Here is a 15,444-nt window from a genome sequence, read left to right on the forward strand (position 1 = left end):
CAGTAAATTAAATCTGCTTATAAGTGAAGAGTGAACATTTTTGCTGAACTGTTCCAGACTGCTCCTTTAGTGAGACACAGGCTTTTCTTGATTTCTCAGAGGGCCCTTGTTCCACTAAAGGTGAAATCTGTATTAAAACAGTAATGAGCCTCTTGCATAGCTGAACTACGAGAGAGGAGATGCCCTAATTTTTAGTGGCTGATTTTGGAGCTCTTTTCAGTTCTGTGTTGTTAAGGGTGGCAATTAACCTAGAGACTGGAACATGCATGGAAGAATAATGATAAAATAATATCATTTCTGAACACTAAAGTCTAATCCCTGTGCTGTGACATAATTTCTATAAGAAGGTAGTTCCCTAAACTAGTTTTCCAACAGTTGAGAGTAACCTGCAAGCATTTTCTCCCTTCTGGTTTTCTCTCACAATAATAGCAGCAAAGATAATAAGTGAGAATTAAAAAAGCATAACTTTATGTATACCTAGATCTTGGCATCCTTCATAAATTGTTGTTGCTGATTATTATTATTATTATTATTATTATTATTATTATTATTATGCCGTAGAAGTAAAACTGTGTAGTGTGTCACCTCTTCTTTTGCCCAGATGACTTTAAAGCAACTGCTGTGGATATAGGTGCCATTTGAGAGATAGGCACACAGGATTTCCAAAAGGTTACAAGCAAAGTCCAGCATGCTGTTTTCCTTAATGAAAAGAATTCAGTGTCAGAATGGCAATCATACTATTAGGGTTTTTTGTCCTCAGAAGGTCACATTGGCCAGATGTCACTTGGCAGGTGTGGCTGCAGAATAAAAAAGAAACTGGGTGTGTATGTGTGCATTTATATGAGAGATACTGCTACAAAATACATATGCATAGCCTGTACTCATATGCTGAGAATCGGCCACCTATGGAGTCATATTTATTTCTGGTATAGTGGCTGATTGGGATGGATTTTTTATAATGCATGTTAAATAGCCACCAAATAAATTTTGACCAATTTTTTTTTCTTTGCCAGTATGCTGTTATAATAAATCTTCTTTCTTTTTTCTTCCTTTCTTTTATTTATATATTATTTTTGTATCAGTGCTACGGGATGATTTCCGACAAAATCCCACAGATGTTGTTGTGGCAGCAGGTGAACCAGCTATTTTAGAGTGCCAGCCTCCTCGAGGACATCCTGAGCCCACTATCTACTGGAAAAAAGACAAAATCCGAATAGATGACAGAGAAGAGAGAATCAGTGTAAGTCTGTCCTACTGAAATGGGAACCTAAAAAATATTGATCAATTTGCTAAAAAGTAAATCTCAGTGTGGGTTTTCTGGTAAATTGGAGCATTTAATTAAGCACTGTGGCTAAATAACTGAATGTGGGAGAATCACAGTATGGACAGCGATGCTCTTGGGCCTCTTCTCATAAGCATTTTTCAGGTGGAAGGGTGATAAAAAAGTTCCTTTTCCCATCAATTGTCCAGTGAAAGTGCACTTGTGAAATCCCTTTGTGACCAAAAGCACCAAATATTTCAAAGACATTTGAAAGAACTGAGGTCACCAAAGTGTCCTGCTATGCCCCTTCACAAATTTTAAATACTGTATTTTTTGCTCTATATGACGCACTTTTTCCCTCCTAAAAAGTAAGGAGAAATGTGTGTGCGTGTTATGGAGGAAATGCAGGCTGCGCAGCTATCCCAAAAGCCAGAACAGAGAGAGGGAGCGCTGTGCAGCAATCCCTCTCGCTGTTCTTGCTTCTGGCTTAGCCGCACTCTGTCCCTTCCCCCACCTCCCAGAAAAGCCCACAAGAGCCGTGCTCCCTTTAAAGAGCCGTGCGGAGCTTTTTCCCGAGGAGGGAGAAGGGCAACCCATCAGTGACGGGCTGCCCTTCTCCCTCCTCGGGGAAAAGCCTGCAAGCGCCACACACACACGCTCCACGCAGCTCGTGAAAGGGAGTGCTGAGCAGAGCCTGGGATGCATACAGGCTCTGCTCAGCGCTCCTTTTAAAGAATATTTTTTTCTTGCATTTCCCCTCAAAAAACTAGGTGTGTCTTATGGAACAAAAATTACAGTAATCTTACATGAAGAACAGTGCTTTAGAAATAGTAATTACATTTGCTAATATTTATAGATATTGCTACTTGTGTTTTTCTTTTCATCTTTAGTTATATGAAACCGCTTACAGTGTGCTAAAACTTTCATTTTCCCCCTGATAGATAAGAGGTGGAAAGCTTATGATTTCGAACACAAGAAAGAGTGATGCTGGAATGTATACATGTGTTGGCACCAATATGGTGGGAGAACGGGATAGTGACCCAGCAGAGCTCACTGTCTTTGGTAAGGGAACTTCTGAGATATTTGCTTCCTTCTGTTATTGAGCTGCAGGCACAAAATATATATGAAAAAGTTAGCTTTCTACTGTCACAGCTACAATAATGGAGAATTGCCCACGTTAGTTTATGGCTTTCCTGCACTGAATAATTGTTTTCTGATAAGTAAAACCATAATGCTGCATTAGCGTTTCCATTACAGGTACTGGATTAAGGTTAGGACTTACTCAGATCCACATAGTTAAATTAGTTAAAGCCTTTTATCTTCCTTTGCACTATTGGAAATATAGTGAAATATTTCCTTGGAAACAATGTGGATTGCTGTCTGAAAATACAGAACATCCCATGAATTTTGCTAAAGGAATTTAGTGCTAGGAATGAAAATCGTTTGTAAATGTAAATGTCTATCCAAAAGAACATTTTAGTGATCATCATAGTATATATTCCTCTACACATGGGAGTTTAATCAATGTCTTTATTTTTCACCACTTCTTTAAAGTAAAAGTACACATTTTAATACCACAAAATAGTTTATTTTGGCAGATCTCAGTTTCTTTCATTCTTCAAGCTGGCCAGAATTGTATTCAACTAACTTTTTCTCAGAGTAGAACCATTCAGATTAATGGACCTAAATTAGTCATGGCAATGAATTTCCATGGATCTGCTCTGATCAGCTCGCTGCCTTGTGGGACATCTTTGGGAGAGGAAAAGGCTAAGAGGTAAATGCTACTCAAATTCAGAGTGGAGTGGACAATTATTCTGGCAACTTCTGAGTCCAAGAGCGGAGTCTTGTCATATGAGCTGTCTAGGGCCACCAAACACACTGCCCAGGCTTGTGCCTTGGAGAGGTCACTCCAGTGCTGCTAACACAGCAAAAGCAACACAGGCAGCAGTTGTGAGTTACTGGTCTCTGCAGCCACAGCAGGCACTGTGATTCTCCAGTGGTTTGACTTCACCCTTGGAAGTACACTGCATTGTCTCTCAAGACAGAAAGATGCCAACAACTCTGAGCAAAAGTTAGTTGAATACAGCCCAAAGACTTTCTCTTTACTAGTAATTTATCAGACATTATTGTCTATTTAATATGCATTTCATCCACTACACAAGCTAGTGGGGTTCACTAGGAGTAAGTCCCATTGAACTTATTAGGACTTCTGAGGATTGTACTAGGCTATAGCGTTGGGTCTGTATTATAGGAAACTCACATTTAAATTCTTCGTTGACTCCATGGTAGCCACTATAATAGCTTTAGAGCAAATAAATAACTTTAGATAAACTTTTTCAGGACTGAAATTGTCTGTCCCCGATATACACTGTTTCCCTTGAATGCTTCTTTGGATCTCCATTGGTACCAGTACAAAATCTGCAGAACTACACTCTTTGGTTATCTGAAGGTAGTTGAAATAGGAATGCTTTGCAACCTCAGGAGTGCATAAACATTCACGTCTGTCAGGCACTGGATGTAGAAAGTGGTTCATACAAGAGAATGGCAAACAAATATTATTTAAGTGTCTGTTAATAATTTGGTTAACTTTCCTTCTTCCAGACCATGTAGGCAGGAAGAAGAAACAGTATCAAAAGGAAATGTAATGAAAATATGTACTGTAAGCCCACAACTTATGCACATTTAACTTGTGTGCATTCATCTTTACGCACTTGGCAAAAGTTTTTAAAGTGGGGCAGACATGTGGGGGGAAAGACTGTGGCAAGCTTGGCAATCCCACCTGCCATAGCTATGGGCCAACATTATTATTAGCTAGGCAAGCATTTTTGCCTTTTTCTGAAATGACCCCTTGATGTTGGGCCAACGTCAATTTTCAGTATGATTCACATATTACATTTTTATATTGGCTTTACCTAGTGACTTTTGCAACATGATAAAATTATAGAACATGGGGAGGAGGCATTCTAATTTCCAGTTAAAATGCATTTTACTTGATTTATAAGTCCCAGTAATCATGGACCTAACACCACGCTGTTTGTTTGAATTACCACACATTAAAAAAACAAAACCCCAAACATACTGTTATCATGGCAAGTCGTGTTTACCTGTGTTTTGTGTGTATCTGAGATGACATTGCTTTCCATGAGCAACTCACTCATATAAGGATATGGTAAAATTTCACCATGTTGGATGATGAGTTTTCTGACTACTTGAGGTAGTTTTATTAATGTGCTTAAGCAGTATGACCTACCATGAAGATGCTGAAGTTAACCTGCCATGGAAGTGCTAAAGTTAACACTAGTAATTGTTATTTTGGCTGCAGGAAGTCTGCCTTAAGCAACTCAAGGCACTTAAACATTCCACCTTAGGTGTTTAATATTGATTTAAATGCCTTTTTCTAGAAACCCCGACCTGTAAATGTTGGCCATGTACTTAAAATAAAACCTAGTACAGGAAATTAAGGTTGGTTTGTGTGGGAAACTGAAAGCATTTAATAACATTTCTGGCAAGTCCACAGAAAGTGCTGAAAGAGATAGACAGAAGTTAATTAGTCATTTGCTGATTAATCTTTCTTCTTCCTTTAAAACATGTGAAAAACACTTTCGCTTTGTCTATATCCTGTTTTAAATGTTTCTACATATTGGTTTTCAAACATTTCCAGGATTCAGTCCCTTATTATTTTGGTCTTGAAATGCTTTTTACCTAAGTCAATTTTGGTATGTCACTCATAACTGAGCTCTAGGTCCCCATGCTGTGAATTTAGCTTGAGGCATTGCCTCTGGTGAAACTGAGTAACAGTAAGTAGGCTGGTTACCCGGGGTCCTGTGGGAACAGTAGGGAGGTCAGGACTAGAATTGTACATAAAGCATTTTTCTTAAATAGCATTGGACTAAAACTTTAAATACACTCAACAAAATAAAAAGAGAGAAATGGGGCTATGAGTACCCGTACTTAAGGAAAATGTGATTTTCAGAATCTTCTACCAAGATGTGAACTTGATTGGATAATGTCCAATGCAAATTGAGAATATTTTCTGTATGTTAACAAGCAGCATTGTCAGGGCGTATTTTTAGTGTTTAAGTGTGGAAATTCTACACACCCCTCCACTCTAGTAACCCACTACATATATAGAAAACCCAAACTGAGATTAAATATATGTGTTAGAAATGCATCTAAATATCTAATATGTATCTGTCCTAAATACATGTTTTTATTCACAAAAGTAACATGATACACAATGCATCATTTATGTTGTCAGGATCCCTATTCTTTAAGTTATGTGGATGTACATTGTTAAGGACACAGAAATCCAGTATCAGTTCAGTTGTTGGTTTCTCTGAGGTAATGGAGAAAGTTTCTTAGACTTGTAGTTGGCTGAATTTTTTCTATAGAAAGTAACATCCAAAGATGCTCTTAGTTGTCTATGTACTGCTTCATTATAGGTAGTGGATTGTAGCCAATAGTGGCTTTGCACTGCTTGTGCAAGGTGTGGTTGATCCTGTCCACCAGCTGCAGCCTTCTGTATCCTGTCCTACTCTTTTCAGGGGGCATGGGGTGGGGGTAGGGGCTCTATGGTTAGCTGTTCGGACCAAAGGTGAGATTGTGCCAGAAGCCTTGTAAATGCCATCTTGGTAGTCAAGATAACTCTGAAATAAATTGGTGATAGTTGTAAATATGAGATCACCTATGTTTATGCACTTGCTATGTTTATGCTAATTGACTGGCTTTGACGTTACGCTCATCTGTGGGCTTGGAGTGCTGGGCTCTGGGCCCAGAGAAGGAAGCTATCTGTAAGACTTGGATATTTGCCACCTATGCCCTTATCAGCCAGGTGGAGTAATGGGAGGTTCTGGCCAAAGTGACATATGATGCTTTGTGTATAAAGAATGTATAAATGTTTGCTTGGGTGCAAACAAGTCATGAAGACCTCTCCTTGCTTCGTTTTGGTCCATCCTGAATCTGTAACGGGAGTGGGGCTTGGAAGGTTGTGTTGTACGTTCACTCTTCCTTATAATAAAGCACTAGAATTGATCACTCTGGTGTTTTTGACATCCTTCACCAGTCCATTTGCAAACCATTCTTTTTGCCCTGCAGTTCAGAACAGCTGTAATTGGTGAAAATCATGTGCACAACCTTACCTGAGTGGAAGTGCTTTCCATGAGCACAAAGCCACCATTGGATAAACTCCTATATATTAGAGCAAAAAATGTGAAAAAAGATAGCTTTGAGTGTATGCGAGCATAAAACAGCCCTCAATCCATCAGTTTCTTAGAGCTTGTTTGTTAAATTTAGACAGAGTGACGATTCACAAGGTTTTTCCCCCTTGCGGTGTATGGTAGAAAAGTATCTGAAACTATCATATGTTCTGTCAAAGGACTGCAAGGCATATGTACAAATAAATAAGTAAGTAGAAAGGCTAAACTATGGGTCACCAGCTTCCAAAGCTGGTCAAGGATTTTTCCACTGATCAAGATAGGATCAATTTCTGGAAGCCTTACAATCTTGCATTCAGTAATATATCTACATTCTATCATACAGTACTTTTTAAAAAGGAATTTTCTCTAGGGCAGGATTAACTCAATAAGTCACTATTTAAACTTTCATAAAGATTTTTAAAAAGTAAAGAATATTAGCGCTTTCATTTAACAACAACTGGCACTAGTAATTTAGTACTTTTTTACTTTTATATTCTTTCCACTGTTTACGGGCAACATACACACTTCCCTATTCTTAGCAGCCTCAAATAATTTAAATAAATAATTAAATTGAAATTATTTGAAATAGATATTTATTAAAATAAATAAACATCATGGCAAGCTATAGGCGTTGATAGTAACTACATCTCTTTTCATTGGTAGCCAAATTGCACAGGACCACATGTCAAATTTTGTGTATTTTTGTTCTGATGCATTCTTGTTGGAGAGAAATGGTATATCCTAATTTTAAAATCAGATATTCGCTGGTTTATTTGAGGAGTATTACTGCTCTTTTAATTTCAAACCAGATTTCTCTGACACAATGGTGGTAGAAATAGTAGCAGCTGAAGTAGCAGCTGCTCAACTTTTTTGTAGTAACCTGCTTTATTTTCAATACTTCCTTTTTGCATTTCTTTTAGCATTTGGTATCATGCATACACACCTCACCTGAGTCTAAGGCGGAAAGATACTCAAGTGAGCAGCTAATATCACATCACATTTTTATCACATTTAACATTCAAACTTGTTTTTATTTTAATAGAGCTCTGTGATCTCGACTGGCATTCTCATAGCTCCATTGTTTCCAATGGGCCTTCAGATAAGGTCCCGTTGTTTTCAGTGGGAATTCTTATCATTCGTTTTAGTATGTCTCCTGGCTGTGCAGTGATATAAACTATACATTTTGGAGAGAGAAAATGTAAATACGGCTGCTGGAGGTGGGGAGTAGAAATTGAGCGTTCTAAGATGTCTCAGATGGGCAGAGGAGCAAAGGGATTTGTGTCCTCATATTGAAGAAAGAATCTGAGTGAACTTAAGAAGGCACTTTACCAGTGGGGAACTTTTGAGTTCATTGGTGGGAGCTTCATGAGGGCTAGTAAGGAATTTCCCCACTACTTTATATTTTTGAAAATGTCCTGCTCTTGTATGTCCTGTCAAGTGCTGTACCATAACTTAAGCCTCTGTGAATTTATTAATGTGATAGGTAGCAAACATTTATAACTACAAGCAAAGTTTATTCGAAGTTATAAAGGTCATAACAGCCATAGTCCAAACAGCAGACACGACATATAACTGTGACCTATTTTATTGCCCTCTTCAAAAGCTTTTAATATTCACACAGAAACAAAGTCTGAGAGTGTTCATTATTTACTCAGCTAAAGCTTATAAAATGGCTACATTATACATGTTATCTATAGCTATGATTTTAATTTATCTGTTGAATGCTGTTGACAGAACAGCAATTATAATTATGCCACCAAAATTTATAGGCAGATTTTTTAAAACAGCAAGTCATATTTCCAAAAATCTGCTATGAAATTAACTTAACTGAGTGATGTAAGACAATACCTTATTTATCATACACAAGAAACCAGTATTCTTTTGTCTCCTGAGAGATTAACATTGCAAGCAAGTTATGCAGGTGATTCAAATCCAGTTAATCTTGCATAAAGAATGTTAATTGCTTTGGCAATGGCATTCATTGTGATCATTCTATAGTAGTATAATTACCTATTGGACAAACTCACAATACTCTCTGAGAACACAACTTGGGAAATTACTATTTTTTCCTGGAAGTCATACAGAAAATAGTAGAGATGGTGCAAAATTAAAATAATGAATACTTCGGTTTGCATGTCTTTGGTATCTAGTATGCACTTCTGTGATTGTTTTCTTGCAAGCTCTTTATGTTTAAAACATGCAACATATTGTGCTTTGCCTTAAAGAAACATGTATTCAATTTACCCATGGTCACTGGAAAAGTTAGAGTTGACTCTAACTGAGGTGGTAGCAATCAAGAGATGAAGCTTCTGCAATCACATCTTGTCTCCATATATAATATAAATGAACACATTTCTCATGCAGTAACTGCAACTGTTTTTGATTGCTTGGGTTTGTGAAATGGCCATAGCAAATACCTAGCTTTTTCCATTTAGCCTGTACAGGATTCCCATGTGCTCAGTAGAGTCCCATTTCTGCCTTCCTGTCAGAGCACAAATAACTTGTTTGCAGAGAGGCAGGAGTTCAGTTTGGAGACGTGAAAGGCCCACCTGTCATTCCACTTTATGGTTTCTAGTGGGAGAAGGAGAAACAAGGCTCAGTTGAGCATACAGGCACTGTGTTTGCTGAGAACTGGATTGTTCCCAAAGATTTGAAATTGAATAAAGCCAACTTGTTTAATTTGGAACTCTTGTTTTCAAGAACGACCCACATTTCTCAGGAGACCAATCAACCAAGTGGTTTTGGAGGAAGAAGTTGTAGAATTCAGATGCCAGGTACAAGGGGATCCTCAGCCAACAGTGCGTTGGAAGAAAGATGACAATGACTTGCCAAGAGGAAGGTATGAAAAACACTAATTGCTATTCTCCTTTCTGGTGATTCTGATTGCTGTACTTGATCACATTAATCAGAAAAATGTTTTGGACTTTAGTTGAATGCTGGATTTTTATTGCCTGTTGAACATGTGCTTCCACAGTACAATGTTTTTGCCTTTAGGCTGACAAATATGACTGAGCACAGAACTTTCACCATTGAATCCAGTGATGAGGAACCTCTAGCCTGTGGATCAGTCTTGGCCTGGCAGATGCTGTTGTTAAAGTGACAGAGTGTGAGAGGCAGGAAGTTTGCAAAAGTCATTGTGTTTGGCTAATTAATCAAATATAGCATATAGGCAAAATATGTGTTCAGCTATGTCCGTGAGAAACATTGGAGAAACACCACACAACTACTCCCAACTTTATTCATAATGCTCAGGACTTCTCTGAGTGTTATCTTGTGAATGTAGCCCTAGGTTACATCTGGTAGTTAAAATTTCACATGCCTAAACATCAGAGCTAATTTTATACGCTCATACGTACAGTACTTCCTTGTGGGTGGATCCCATCCCTCTTTGATTATATCTGTAAAGAGGTCAGGAAAGGAGCCATGTCATTTACCTGTCCCACATTGTGGTTCTTTACTTTCATTACTGGAACAACAAGAATACAGCAATGAGCAAGAAGCATTCATGCCACCCTGGGGATGCATGAATCAGATGAATTGACCACCAGTGTTGCCTACAACAACATCAGACATATTCAGTATTAAGTCAAAGCAAATGCAAATCCTGAGGAGAAACTATTGGAAACAGATTAGAGCAAAATATTGTTAGTAACATACATATATTTATTGTTTCATTTGCATTTTTTCCTTTACATTTATAGATCATGAATAAATATCAACAAATTCATAATCTGTTTTGAAAACATAGTGGCATTTTAAAAACAGTACCATGCAGAATTTATGCTCTGGCTGGTTACAAGGTTTATTATAGGAGTAGCCAATTTGAATCACTGACCCAACACAGCATGCATTTTATCAAGGATAAAAATACCTGATGCAGCCAAAACTTGGTTTTCGAACGTCTCGGAAGCCGAACACCAAAAACTCAGAAGTGAATGCTTCTGTTTTTGAATGCACCTCGGAAGTCAAATGGCTTCCGAGGCACGTTTTTCATTCCCCCCGCCCCCAATTGACTTTGCAGTCAGCTCATTGATTCTCGGTTTCTGAACATTTTGGAAGTCAAATGGACGTCCGGAACAGATTACATTCGAAAACCGAGGTTCCACTGTATATATTGCTCTAAAAAATCTGCATAAGTTTAAACCCACCATACCTCACAAAGACAAGGAAAACATTTAATCAGGTATGACTCATGTCAAACTACTGTAGGTAAACAAGAAACTGTTAGATCACCAGCTTGATACCCATGACTGAAATAATAGGTTTTACAATTGACTGTTGCTTTAGAGCAGGCATAGGCAAACTCGGCCCTCCAGATGTTTTGAGACTACAACTCCCATCATCCCTAGCTAACAGGACCAGTGGTCAGGGATGATGGGAGTTGTAGTCCCAAAACATCCGGAGGGCTGAGTTTGCCTATGCCTGTTTTAGAGTGTAAATTGTAAAATACAGGCCAGATTCTGGCCGCCAGAATATTCCAAAGGTAGTCAATCAAAGTGGTTAGATATAATTCCTAGTGTTTGGAAAATGTAAACTGACTAGTAGGAATGGTGTGCCTCTTCAAGTAGCTTATTAATATGACTAGTTTTCTCTTTGATGTGTGTTTCATGCAAATAGGACTGACACGTTTATATTGAAGGGCAGTGAGGTCCCTAAATGATGGAGAGCATCCATAACAACTTCTAACTAAATATGGCCAGAATCAAATCCCAAATCTTCTGCTTTATTTAGGCTTAGATAGGGAGCCATTGTTACTCTCTGATATGCTGTGGTATGGGTGATGACATTTCTTTGGCTTAACGTTTAATAAAATTTGATTAGGGCTTGTGCAGCATTTCATGTTTTCAAATTTCTAGCAAAGCCTGAGAGACCAGCTGCATAGCCTGTAATTATGTAGCAAGTGATACAAGATTCTCCCCCCCCCCTTAAGAAAGTGGAAAGATTTTCAATTACAAGTTAAAATTTATGACATACTGTAATAAGTGTTTAAACCTTTACATGGAAGAAGATAGCAGTGCCAATTCTTGTGAGACTGAGGCTACTGCACTGAATGCATGCATTTGTCAGTTTCTTTAAAAATATCGCATGGTTCTTTTTTGTATTACTACTATGAGTAGCTTGCTCAAGTTCAGTAAATACCCCTTTAATGAAATTACAATCTGTACTTGTGAGTTGCATACACGGACATTTTCTGATTAAATGAGTATTGGTCTAAGGCAAAGCCTTCCAAATTTTTATGTTGGTGGCACACTTTTTAAACATGCATTTTGCGACACAGAAATTCAGTTTTACTATGGAGGTTAAACTAACTCCTTTCCAAGCATTTGCACAACAGACCTACACACTGCAGCTGACACACTAATGTGTCGTGACACAGTTTGGAAAGCTCTGGTCTAAGGAATTGAAAGTGGCAAGCAACCATACCATACAGGAGGAAAGAGATGTGATTGTAGGTTATTATACTGAACAACCACTGTAGAAATACTAAATAGCAGAATTATGCTTTGCGTGCTTAAGTACGAGAACAAACTTTCTAGGTGATATCCAACATTAGTCATTGAACAGACCCATTGCAATCAATATACTTATCCACTGATTTAAGTGGGTCTGTTTTGAGCATGACTTGGCTGGGTATTTCCTTCTGATTCCCTCTTCCACCTCCCAAGTTTGAAATTGGTTTAACTTTGAAAATAGATCATAATGACTTAACAAAACAAACAAAGAACAAAGTGAATAAGGTGAATTGTATGAAGTCTGCAGTTATAAATTATAAAGTAAATTAAATGTTCCTAACTATACAATAAATCATAAATAATCATGTTTCTGTAATTTGAATGGAGGCAAACCATCCCAACTGTTACCCTATTTTGGGGTAACATCTTGACCCAGCACCAAAATTTGCATGTTGATATTGCTGTTGGCTTCACTGCAGCTACCGATACTGAAGGGTATCAGCAATAACCAAGGCATTATTTTCACCCCCCAGTCAACAAAGTTTTGAATTCATGATGTAGATGGAGCCAGTTCTAGCAGTCTGTAGTTGTGGTGAAGAGACCCTTCTATTTCCTTTACAAGGATGGATGAAATGGAAATCTGGGTTATGTTCACCTTTTAGAAATTCTCTTCTTCACATATTTTCATGGGAAAACTGAAGTGAGTTCTCAACTGGCATAATAGTGTAGCAATTATATTTATTTATTTTATTTTATATTTTATTTACCGTATTTTTCGCTCTATAAGACGCACCAGACCACAAGACGCACCTAGTTTTTGGAGGAGGAAAACAAGAAAAAAAATATTCTGAATCTCAGAAGCCAGAACAGCAAGAGGGATCGCTGCGCAGTGAAAGCAGTAATCCCTCTTGCTGTTCTGGCTTCTGGGATAGCTGCGCAGCCTGCATTCGCTCCATAAGATGCACACAAAATTCCCCTTACTTTTTAGGAGGGAAAAAGTGAGACTTATAGAGCAAAAAATACGGTATATACTGCCCTTCATGTGTAGCTCTCAGAGTAGTTCACAACATTAAAAATACAAAATAAAAGCATGGAATACACAATAAAAGAAAATAAACCTGCTAACTAATAACTACTGCTTCACCATATCTCAGTCTAAAATGGTGATGTCAAATTGCCCTTAGATTCAAAGAGTTTCAGCAGAAGCTACAGCTTTATCCTTTAAGAGAGGGATCTCAGATACCATCATTTATCACCTAGTCACCTCAAGGACCAATTATAGCAATAACTATGTGTGCCAGCCTTTTATTGTTTGGACACTTCAGCTACTCTAGAATTCAGTGACTGCCACTGTTAGCTGGAGTTAGTAGCAGAGAGTACATTACTTTGCTATTAAAGGACTGCCATTGGTTGCCTGTCAATTTCCAGGCACTTCAGGGATTTCTCCTAAATTTCAGAAATCATTGTGTTGTCAGCTCAGTCAATAGCTATTGGGGCAGTGGGAGAATAATTACTCTGGCTATTGTAGTTTTCATTAAAATGTGTTTTAGCTACCTGAAAACTTGCTATCCAGGACAGAGACTGGCAATATTTCTCTAAAGGCAGAAATGATTATGACATCACCAAATAGCAAAGTTATGACATCACTAAAAAGCACCCACAGCAACTGCTGAGCTCTTTTTCTGGTTTTCTTGACAGCTCTGCAAACATCTCTCACCTTAAGGTGAGCAAGTTGAAGTTCTTAAAGAGGAGGCAGATGGAGGTTCTGTTCCTCCACAATCTTCCAAGGGAGACTGTTCCACTGTGGAACAACTCTTGCCATCAGAAAATTCTTCCTGGTGGTTAGTTGGAATATTCTGTCTTGTAACTTAAACCATTGGTTCGGGCTGTAACCTCCAGAGCAGGAGAAAATAAGCTTGCTCCACCTTCCATGTAACAGTCCTTTAGTGGAACAACTCTTGCCATCAGAAAATTCTTCCTGGTGGTTAGTTGGAATATTCTGTCTTGTAACTTAAACCATTGGTTCGGGCTGTAACCTCCAGAGCAGGAGAAAATAAGCTTGCTCCACCTTCCATGTAACAGTCCTTTAGTTATTTGATGATAGCTATCGTATCTCCTCTCAATTTTTTCTTTACCAAGCTAAACATGTCGAACTCCCTCAACCATTCCACATAAGGCTTGGTTTCCAGACCCTTGATCATCTTGGTCACCCTCCTCTGCACACACACTCCAGCTTGTCAATATATTCCTTAAATTGTGCCTCACCAACTGGACACAGTATTCCAGATGTGGTCTAACCAAGGCAGAATAGAGTGGCACTATTACCTCCTTTGATGGGGACACTATACTTTTAATTGATGCAGCCTAGAATCACATTGGCTTTTTTGCTGCTGCATTATACTGTTGACTCATGTTAAGCTTGTGGTCTGCTAAGACCCCTAGATCCTTTACATGTACTACTGGCAAGCCAGGTGTCTCCCCCCCCCCCAACCCCATCTGATATATGTGCAGCTGGTTATTCCTGCCTAAGTGTAGAACCCTGACATTTGTCCCTATTGAAATAAATTATTGTGCCTTGGGCCTAGTTCTCGATAAGGTTATCTTGAATCCCAATTCAGTCTTCTGTAGGATTAGAAACCTCTCTAATTAGATGAGCATCCCCTCAATTCATTCATCCAAGTCATTTATAAAGATGTTGAACAACAACAGTCTCAGGACAAAACCCTGTGGCACCCCCTTTGTTACTTTTTTCTAGGATGACAAGGGACCATTAGTGAGCACTCTTGGGGTTTGGTCAGTCAACCAGCTACAAATCCAGCTGACAGTTAACTTATCCAGCCCATATTTTACTAGCTTCCTTGCAAGAATATCATGCCTTAATGAAATCAAGAAACACTACATCCACAGCATTCCCCTGATCTGCCAAGCTTATAACTCTATCAAAAGTATGAAAGAGATTAATCTGGAATGACTTATTTTTGAGAAACCCATGCTGGGCCTTAATAGTTACAGCATCCTTTTGTAAGTGCTCACAGGCTGAGTGCTTAATTGTCTGTTCTAGGACCTTTCCTAGTATCAGTGTCAAGCTGACTGGTCGGTAGTTACCTGGGTCTTCTTTTTTCTCCTTTTTGAAGATGGGGACAACATTTGCCTGCCTCATTATGAGTTTTGGCCTGCCTCACCTCCTTCCTGCAGCTATTGGCTACTCATGCACACTCCTCCTTTTTGATTTTCCCTTTCTTTCATTTCCTAAACACGCCCTTCTTAAATCTCAGATCATCTGTAAGTGCCTTCTGCCGCCACACCAGTTTCTTTTGATGCCTCTATTGATGCCCTTTTCTTTCTTGTTAGAATTGTCTGCATTTTTACCTTCAATATTTCACCTTTTAGAAACTCCTGTCCACCTTCAACTTCCTTCTCTTTGAGCATTTTTTTAGTATTTCAGACCATGGGACCCAGTAGTTCCTTAAGCTTTTTGAGAATGAGAGATAACAGGACCAGGGTAGAACTGTCTCTTTTCTCACAACACCTAGGA

General features: G+C 38.5%; 1 protein-coding gene and 1 long non-coding RNA gene across 31 annotated transcripts in view; one reads left to right on the plus strand and one right to left on the minus strand.

The window, feature by feature from the left end:
• The window catches only part of ROBO2 (roundabout guidance receptor 2), a 794,080-nt gene that overhangs the window by 628,700 nt on the left and 149,936 nt on the right, over positions 1-15,444 (plus strand). For all 29 annotated transcript variants that reach the window (XM_083611373.1, XM_083611378.1, XM_083611374.1 and 26 more), the window contains exons 3-5: positions 1,083-1,240; positions 2,203-2,323; positions 9,157-9,295. In XM_083611373.1, the coding sequence (XP_083467499.1) occupies positions 1,083-1,240; positions 2,203-2,323; positions 9,157-9,295 (418 nt within the window). The remainder of the gene's footprint in view (positions 1-1,082; positions 1,241-2,202; positions 2,324-9,156; positions 9,296-15,444) is intronic.
• Positions 4,725-13,505, minus strand: LOC310761640. 2 transcript variants are annotated; one of them, XR_014547618.1, is made up of 4 exons: positions 13,464-13,505; positions 9,891-10,010; positions 8,874-9,027; positions 4,725-5,294 (listed from the first exon to the last, which is right to left on the minus strand). It is a non-coding gene; the product is annotated as an uncharacterized lncRNA (long non-coding RNA). The 2 variants fall into 2 exon arrangements; XR_014547619.1 differs by lacking the exon at positions 4,725-5,294 and having other exon boundaries at positions 8,777-9,027.

Source organism: Podarcis filfolensis (genome assembly GCF_964270895.1).
Source record: "Podarcis filfolensis genome assembly, chromosome: 4".
Taxonomy (NCBI): domain Eukaryota; kingdom Metazoa; phylum Chordata; class Lepidosauria; order Squamata; family Lacertidae; genus Podarcis; species Podarcis filfolensis.